The 9,768-nt window shown below is 33.0% G+C and overlaps 1 protein-coding gene across 2 annotated transcripts; it reads right to left on the bottom strand.

Moving 5' to 3' along the window:
- Positions 1 to 298: 298 nt before the first annotated feature.
- LOC148603971 (uncharacterized) lies at positions 299 to 8,515 on the bottom strand. Of its 2 annotated transcripts, XR_015916845.1 has the most exons (4): positions 8,162 to 8,515; positions 7,476 to 7,769; positions 4,709 to 4,789; positions 299 to 487 (listed from the first exon to the last, which is right to left on the bottom strand). XR_015916845.1 is itself a non-coding variant. In XM_088553523.1 (3 exons), the coding sequence occupies exons 1-3, from the start codon at positions 8,261 to 8,263 to the stop codon at positions 4,772 to 4,774; spliced, it is 414 nt and encodes a 137-aa protein (XP_088409649.1). In that variant the 5' UTR covers positions 8,264 to 8,515; the 3' UTR covers positions 4,371 to 4,771. The 2 variants fall into 2 exon arrangements, 1 of the variants encoding a protein (XP_088409649.1); XM_088553523.1 differs by lacking the exon at positions 299 to 487 and having other exon boundaries at positions 4,371 to 4,789.
- Between the last annotated feature and the right edge of the window lie 1,253 nt (positions 8,516 to 9,768).

Below are 9,768 nucleotides of genomic sequence, written 5' to 3'. Positions count from 1 at the left end.
TATTCTAACATTTTTTGTTCCAAAAGTTCGTACAAAAATGAATGATTTGAAAATCAGGAACCTGATATTTCAGAGAGAATCTAATACGGTAGGGGACTGAAACCTTCCGGATACCATTCTTCATTTATATTACACCGGTTTACCATTAATTCGAGTATGTATATATGCTTAACTACATTTAAACAGTATATCCACCAAATTTCATCTTTTAATTATAATTTTTAGACAATTTGACCCGATCAACTTAGTGTGCGAGATAGTGCGCCTAAATGTAAGTGTATAGTGCACACTTAAGAAGAAGTAGACTTTTTTTAAGTTGTCTGTGTCTTGTGCTTGTTGGAAAGCGTCATTCGTATGGAATTTACTACTATCACTCTTATTAAAATTGGGCACAGGGTATGGATTCTGAAGCCGATCTAATAATTGGTCTGCTACCCCAAATTGGGGATAATTCTGCCTTGTGTTCAGCTCTGTACAGCATGTGAGGCTGAAATTAAAGAAAATCATGGATACTTCCCAAAACCTAAGAAAAACTTGAAGTCGGGTATAAGAAGATTTGTTTTGACTTTCTTAATTTTCTGCACAGCAATACTTATTTGCACAGAAAGAGTTGAGTTATCCATCTTATTTGTTATAAGCAAAACAAGTGGCAATTTGTACCTAATTTTAACACATTTGGTTGCTAAGATCTTATAAATTATTATAGGCAAATAAGTCTTCCAAATATACATCGACATTTTAATGGGAACAAATTGCGTTCCTTCACCAACAACATCGACAACATATTTGTCCAGTATGATGGACGTGTTTTTCAACAAACGATCGGCATTCCAATGGCAACTATTTGTGCTTCTTGATAAGCTGACCTATTTCTTCACTCTTATGAGGCTGACTTTATAGCTAATCTAATCCGAAAGAAGGAATATCGTATAGCTAGATCCTTTAATCTCAGTTTCCGCTATATAGATGACGTATTATCTTTAAACAATCCTAATTTTGGGGATTTGATACATCGCATCTACCCCAAAGAATTTGAGATGAAGGATAATACAGATACTATGAAGTCAGCCTCATATCTTGACCTACACGTAGAAATCGATGGTAAAGGAAAACTATTGACTATACGACAAACGTGATGATTTTGCAAGTCACAATTGTCAAGTTTACTTTCATCTGTGGCAACATCCCCTTAGCACCTGCGTATGGAGTGTTCATATCACAACTCATTCGTTATACCAGACCTTGCCAAGACTACGCAGACTTTTTTTGTATCGCACTAGAATTCTAACAAATAGGCTTCTGGAACATGGTTATGTTGTACAAGATTGAAGTCATCACTACAAATGTTTATGCTCTTCAATATGAACTCGTGGATCATTACGGTGTATCCATCTGCGCCATGGAAACTGATTTGTTCAACGTGTCATAGCTTTCCTTTCCTCTTTCGTCTACCCCGGATTTGACTTTTTTATGACCAGCTCGCGGGTGTCTTTAGAAAAGCACAGGACACTTACCCTACCGATGCACCTGGTCCATGCTCTCAGTTTTTACTCTCTATGTCTGATTTTAGTTACTATATGTTCTTTGTTGTGTATGTCTGTGTCTGAAAAAACGCAATATGTCCATGTGAAATAAAACGAAATCATTGAGAGATGAAAAAGACTGCCAGTTTAAATTCATTTTCAATATGTTCAAATTCTTAAATAAAGCTTCGTCAATGACGATTTGATTTCGTCTGCAGAGTTCAGTAGAAAGTAGTGGTAAAAATAAGAAATTTCATCATTAATGCTGTAAGACTCTGTTGAACCAAAAACTATAGTACCTGAAGCTCAATAAGGTGTTTCAAAGAAAACACCAAATAAAAAAACAAATCAAAAACAAAACAACAAAAAAAACAACAAACAGAACAAAACAAACAAAAGAACAAAACAAACAAAACAAAAACAAACAAACAAACAAACAAACTAACAAACAGAACAAAACAAAAACAAAACAAAAATAAAAACAAAGAAAACACATACAGTTCTAAAACGTTTATGTAGGGTTATCATTAGAATTCAAAACTATTTTTTTAGTTAATACTTGATGATGGAAAAATATAACAATCATTTAAATACTCTGATGATATAAATAATTACAGAGTCTACAGTAACTTTGTTGTGTCACTCAGAGTATTTTATTTAAACATTATTTGGTTTGTTTGGTAAAGGAAATCAATAGATTAAAAAGACAATTAACATCCGATAAAGCGAAAATTGATCAAACGATATACCAAAATAACTTAGCCTTTATTATGTGGAAAACGATATAATCTCTGAATGTTCCTGTCACAGAGTGTATCCGTTGTTTGATTATAAAATACCCCTATAACGTTACTTCAAATAGCATCTGTAGACCTGAACACTGAAGTTTTATCTGATTGTTCCACCCTTTATTATTTGAAATATGATAGTTCGTCTTTGTTGTTGTCACTGTGTGTTTCTTTCATCCGTTTGTCCAACGTCTGATTATATCATGTCTCTTTAACTTTATTATGATATGTTAAATATCTGATTTAGAATAGTACCTCACTGACTTCATATTGAGTTAAACATAAATGTATCTAATGAACTGTTATTGCTATTTTTTTTCTATATAGATGAATTTGAAACAAATACTTACTCTTGTATGCATCTCTGTAGAGTCAATGCAAATATTGATTTAACAGCAAGTAAAACAGATGTTACATAATGACGTATATTTTTGGCTTGGTGCTAATTTTGGCGTGTTTTGGCGGTTCTGTCTCTGAGCTGAAGCATTTTCGCACCACTAAGCATCCGCCATATTAAGTATCCACAAAATTTATATTATATTTTTTTTCGGCTTAATATCATTTTAATATTACATCCGCCAAATATTTTTTTCAGAAATAAAAGGGAAATGACAATTCAACAAATAACCCAAGCTTCCAAATTTCAATTGTCGCTCACATAAACGTTAGTAAACATTATGGCACGTAGAATTAACCAAAACCCCGTTATCTATGTGACAATACTGTTATCTATGGGTTCACGATCCTTTACCTATGGGTTAACAGACCGTAACTCACAATATTACATGTGGTCGATAATTAAACTCCGCTATCTATGGGTAAGCAACCGGTAACCCATAGATAACGTTAGGGAACCCATAGATAACGGGAAACTAATTATCATTACCGTTTATTATTGATGATTAATTCTAGTCAATGCATTAAAAACACCGTTATGTATCCATTCATTAATGAAATCTTTCGTTATCTATGGGTTAGCATGGGCTAACTATAAAATACCACAGCCAATTCTTAGATAACGCAATTAATTAATTGATAACAGTTCGACCAATCAAATGACGTGTTACGTACATTTGGGTAAGACTAGAAGTGCTATTAGTTTTATGTTCGCTGTACGTGTCCGTTGGCGAGGGTGAATATAATTTGTTAACACAAATAACGATCTTTATATATATAACTATTTTTTGAATGATTAAACCATTAAATTTACTGTTGGGAAAGAAGTTCAAAGAATAGCCAGCTTAAATGTATAAAGAACGACCTCGTGCTTTCCATGGCAAGAAGCTAAGAGCCAGCACCTTTCTCCATGTCTCTATTGTTAATATTTCCTAACTGAATTTATTTTTTAGAGACAAAAATGTCATTTTCCCCAGCCAATTACTAAATTGCCTTAATTTCCATTGCCCCTCGGCTAGCTCCATTATATAAAATGTTCATCATTTCAGATGTGATGCATTCATTTTGATCAAGCCAGTAGTTTACAAGTTGTTCAGAAGGGTTGTTCGACTTTTTTAACAATTCTTGTTCTTTAGTATAAATTTAGAGGGTGTACCCCCCACCCCCTCGAGTCTAGCGTACGGCATAAATTGTGGAATGAGTCCAGCGTACAATTCACAACTCTACATCTGAGAAAGGTTTTTGCATTTGGTACTCACATGCAAAAGTATAGTAATATGTGAACGCTAATAAACTGGCAGAATAATGAAAAGTTGGTTGTACCCTTATTTGGGTAATTATAAGAATAATAAATGGACTTGTTGGTTGCCCCCAAAATTCATTTAGACATGATAATTACTGAGACAAACCGGCTCATATCTGTTACATTTAACCTAATGTAGTTTGCTATTAATCAACTGTGTGGAAAAGACAGAGAAAACATATGAACTTCTTAAATCATGATGTCACGTTCTTTACTTGAAAGCAAGGCTGTCTATATAATTTCGTACTGGTCCCTATAATAATATGAGGACTGGCAGATATATCTAAGAAAGTAAACAAATTATTTCAAATATTATAAACAAAATATGGCATCTTGTCCACTTCCTATTTATGACCTAATATTTTATAATTTCACAATTTTAGTGTAATGTTTTATTACCTTTGCGATTGCTGGTACTCAAGATAATGCAGTTTTGTTTTAAAATAAAAACTAACTTTTAATAGCAGTGATAAGACTTATACTGCTACCACACTCTCCAAAACCACAGAAGAGATTGTGGAAAACCATAAATTTGTGCTGTCTCCTTTTGCTCTCTCTACCAAGGACGATGATGGTGATTTACCGTCTATGTACTGGATTCATAAACTCCACAAGAATCCACACAAACAACGTTACATGGCTGGATCTGCATAATGTACCACCAAACCTCTTTCAAAACATTTAACTTCTATACTCACAACTGTCAAAGAGGGTCTGCAGTCCTACCACAACTCTTGTTACTCCCGATCTTGTGGTGACAATCAGTTCCAGACTATTATCTAAATATAATAATATGATTTTTCAACACAGTATACTTCTATCCCACATACTCATTTAAAATTCCGATTTCAAAACATTATACATCGATGTTTTTTTTCCAAAACAAATTGTACGCCTATATACAAATATATAGTTCTTGGTAGAGGTTCTTCACACTTTATAATAAATAATTTTAAATCCTCTTCCAAATATACAGAGGAAAATATTTACAAAATGAAGGAATTTTTAATCGACAACATATTTGTCCAGTATGATGGACGTGTTTTTCAACAAACGATCGGCATTCCAATGGCAACTATTTGTGCTTCTTGATAAGCTGACATATTCCTTCATGCTTATGAGGCTGACATTATAGCTGATTTGATCCTAAAGGAATGAAATCGTTAGGCTAGATCCTTCAATCTCAGTTTCCGCTATATAGATGACGTATTATCTTTAAACAATCCTAATTACATCGCAACTAAACCCAAAGAACTTAAGATAAAGGATAATACAGACACTGTGAAGTCGGCTTCAAATCTTGACCTACACTTAGAATTCGATGGTAAAGGAAAACTATTGACCAAACTTTACGACAAACGTGATGACTTTTCATTCAGAATTGTGAACTTTCTTTTCATCTGTGGCAACATGCCTTCAGTGCTTGCGTATGGAGAGTTCATATCACAACTCATCCGTTTTGCCAGAGCTTGCGGAAACTACGCAGACTTTTTGTATCGCGCTAGACCTCTAACAGATAGGCTTCTGGAACAGGATTGCTACAAGATTAAAATCATCACTACAGAAGTGTTATAGTCGTCATCATGAACTCGTGGATCGTTATGGTGTATCCATCTGCGCTATAAAAACTGATTTATTTAACGGGTCATTGTTTTCCTTCCCTCGTTTGTCTACCCCGGACTTGACTTTTTATGAGCAACTCGGCGGCTGTTTCTAAAAAGCAGGGGACGCTTACGCTTACCAGTGCACCTGGTCCATGCTCACAGTTTTTAGTGGAATCCGAGTTGCTCATTTGCGTTTGTTACTTTGTATGTATGATTACAGTTACTTTATGTTCTTTGTTGTGTGTCTGTTTTCCATGTCTGGTCTTTGTCCATGAATTGCATTCTGTTGATTACCGCTACAACCTTTGTTCCCTTGATCATTTTTTCAAATGTATTTGTACAGTGGATTTGCTTCATATGTATATTTCTTTGCCTACTAATCCTTGTTGGTGGCCAACACCCACCAATGCTCCAACAGTTAGTTCGATTATAAAGAATCACTAGTTCAGCACCTCCTTAGCCCAATATATGACTACCCTTGTCTTTACATGTCTGTTTTTTTTTCTGTGAACAGTATTTGACTGACCTATGTTATTTCTAAATCCACTTTTGCCCTCCTATTAACTATTACCGACAAATGCACATGAAAACAAAATTTATTTACCATCAGTAAAATACACGTTCAAACTCTTTTAAAACTGTAATATTTGATACATATACATCTTGTACATTTTATATGATTATTCATGAACTTAATGACATAGTTCCATTACACATATCTTCGTCATGTGGATTGTCATTCAGTACATACACTGGAACATACATGTATTTCCAAAATTCATGATGACCCTTACATACTACAGATATATACAACATGTTCAATATTTATGGGTATGATTACTTGCATCACACCATACAGTTATAAAATGTATAGACTGAGCCTTGTTTTTGCCTTTTCCTGTTTTTGTTTTTTTTTACAAATGATTATCAATTTTCATCAAAAGTACAAGATAAATATCAAGCTATGACATAAGAACTTTTTTTTTTTGGAAAACCTGTATTGTCATGCAAAAATAATGCTTCACAAAGGGGTGTATTTGCTGAACTCAAAATAAAAGTGAAAGAAGAAGGAGTCTATTTTTAGTTCGACCTGTTCTGGGTTCTGTTTTTATAGAATCGACCTAGAAACTATTGCTGACATTTCCTTAATGGAAAAACATGGTCAAAAGTTAGGTTGAAACTTCTTGTATATTTTTGTTAAACAATCATGCACATTTGAGGTTTACTATAGAAGCCTATGGGGCACATAATACAAGAGTGAGACCTGATAACCACAATTTCATTGGAAACTGAGCTTCAATTATCTTAAAATCTCTCTCTCTCAAAAAAAAAAAAAAAATAAAAAAAAAAAAAAAAAAAAAAAAAAAAAAAATATCATATTTGATACTAAATGGAACAACTTTAAAGATGACCAATGAATTGCAATTATTTGTATTAAAAGTTTTCTCAAAACAACTAAAGAAGAAATAAATTAAGTGACTCGAATTGCTGAATTATAAATTGTTTAGATTTTTTAAACTTTTCAATACTTGGAATAGAGACTTGAACATGGTAGAATAGCACTTGCTACACATAACATATAAAAACTGAGATATTTTGTTTTTGCATTGTCACTTTCAATCTACATTAACTGCACAAGAACTGCTGTACTACAGTCATTTGATTAATAACTGACCAATAAAGCATTTTTCTTGTCATAAACGACCATTTCTTTTGGCACTTCCACTCAAAATCTAATGCGGCTTATACAAAAATGGTAGTATGACGTATAAAATGTGAATTTTTGTTAATACTCTCTGAAGTTTGTAGAAACTTTGATGTTTTCTGTGTATGTTATTTACAGGTATTGCAAACTATCTACCTGTGTCTGTGAGATAATATTTCTTCTTTTGTAACTACCGAGTACATTTATACATGCCCCGTCATTCAGCACCACAACTGGAAACACATTGGGAATATGGGTAATGTAACGCCGATAGTTTTTAAGTGTCAATAACTCCCAAAAGGTCCTTATTCCAAACACAAATTTGTCCTTAGTCTGTGGATTTACAGTTCCCGCCCACAAACGTTTCATGGAGGCCCAAACATTCACATTTATGTCCGGCGATGAAAGAGGGCACTTCATTACATTGTCAACCATTTCCTTCTCTTCCACCTAAGAAATAGTTGACTTGTTCATTGTTGCTCAATATCATTGTATAAAGCTGATAATAGATTATGTCATGCTAAATAATTAGGATAATGAGAGAATCCTCCTTTTTCGTATAGTCCTTTTGATTAACAATATAAATAATAATACCATTATACATTGTATGCAAATCATAATGTGGGAATTTGAAAGAGAGCAAACGAACTACAATAAACACTAAAAAATGGTGGATACATCACAAAGCGGAGACTCCATCTAAAACACATGAACTGGAAATTCATCAAAATATATATATATATTGTGATCAGAATGATGATATGACACCAATTTATTGTAAAAGTCTATTATTGTAATGATCAATCAAGTAACTTGAAGTACAACTATTACAACATACTTACATGATATAATCTATAACCATCAGGGAATTTGTTTCCTACAGATGGTAGAAAATTCATGTCCAATATCTGGGGTAGCTTACAGAGTCCATGATTCATCTGCATACACAGCAGTCGGTTCTGCCCCTGTAGGATATTCCACCCAAAAGTGTGTACTTAAAAATGCACATAAGTATTTGGAATTGTAAGAAAAAGTAACTACATGTAGCATTCTCAATGTGAAATGAAATTTTCTGTACAAGGGAATTAAATATTAACCACAATGTACCATTCTTCCCTAATAATCAAAATGCAGTTGTACAAGCACACATACAGGTATATTTATATCACCGTAATAATCAAACTGCAGATGTACAAACACACATACCGGTATATTTATATCAAACTGCGGTTTTACAAGCACACAAGTGTTTAAAGCAAAAAATGTCATGTAAACTACTTTGTTTTCAAATTTGGCCCCTTATTCTAATGTACACCAATGTATATTTATTATTTACTTTACATACAATATTTATGTAATGCTGTCATAACTAGTGGTGTAAGGAAGCTAACAAAACAACAACATTCCATCAGTTTGTTTACTTGTCATTATGTACATGCACCAATTCATATTAATTCGCATATACTATACGTGTATCTTTTATCTAAATTGGAACAACTAGTCTAAATGATAAAAAAAACTTGGGACTTGTTCTATTGTACATGTACATGTAACTGACATGCATGAATCACCTCTTTTCTGATTTTTATTAAGACTAAAACTTGTACCTATTATAAATGTAAATACATGTAGCATTGAAGTATACTGACCAAGTTAACGCCTGATCTTGCTTAAAGAACATGTAGATACACTGACACCGACCATGAATTTTATCTTGTCTCTAAGGACTCTGGCAGTCATTTCACTATTTTTAGCCATCCAAAGGTTGATTATATCTCTAAAGAATTCGGACTTCCCATCTTTCCTTTTTTTTTGCTGACCAATAACTAAACCTGTCTGTTGATACACATAAAAAGGTGAAATAGAAAAGGATTTTTTTTAAATTATTCATAGCATACAATGCATGTAATTGGTGTGAATTTTAAAGTGTAATTGTTTGTAAGAATCGGGCAAGGTGGAAAAAATTATAGACATACATGTCAAAACTCCACCAATCTGACAATTAAATACACTCAAATATGCTTTCTCTATTTAAAAAGACCATCATGTGATCTCTGCATCATTGGATTTGCTCAGAAATTTTTCAATAGAATCTAAGAAAAAAATAGGTTTTTGACAGAATTAAAATGTATTTACTCTTGCAATACTCATTTTCAGAGCATTTCAATAAACTTTAAACTCAATGGTGCAGCATGATATGGAAAATCTTGTCTGTTTTTCTTGTTTCTGATGGTGCAAATATTCAAATTACACTATCAAATGATAGGATTTTTCATAACATGTTTCACTTACTACCTGATTCTTACAGGGACTGACAGTTTAAAAGTCATAGCTTGCTATAAATGTAAATAAGAAACAAGTTTCAGCAGTTTTTTTCACAAAAAAAATCTTAAGTATAAAATGGTCTTTAGATATGGAGTCACAATACTTTTATCAACGATGACGTCAT

Source organism: Perna viridis, chromosome 11 (assembly GCF_037379345.1).
Source record: "Perna viridis isolate PV_CMFRI_1.1 ecotype Kerala chromosome 11, ASM3737934v1, whole genome shotgun sequence".
Classification (NCBI taxonomy): domain Eukaryota; kingdom Metazoa; phylum Mollusca; class Bivalvia; order Mytilida; family Mytilidae; genus Perna; species Perna viridis.
This window is presented reverse-complemented; position numbering and strand designations above follow the sequence as displayed.

Coding starts and splice junctions, on each gene's coding strand:
- LOC148603971 (XM_088553523.1), bottom strand. CDS start 8,263: ATGCAGATGAATCATGGACTCTGTAAGCTACCCCAGATATTGGACATG. Junction 7,770..8,161: donor ATGGTTATAGATTATATCAT/GTAAGTATGTTG, acceptor ACTATTTCTTAG/GTGGAAGAGAAGGAAATGGT.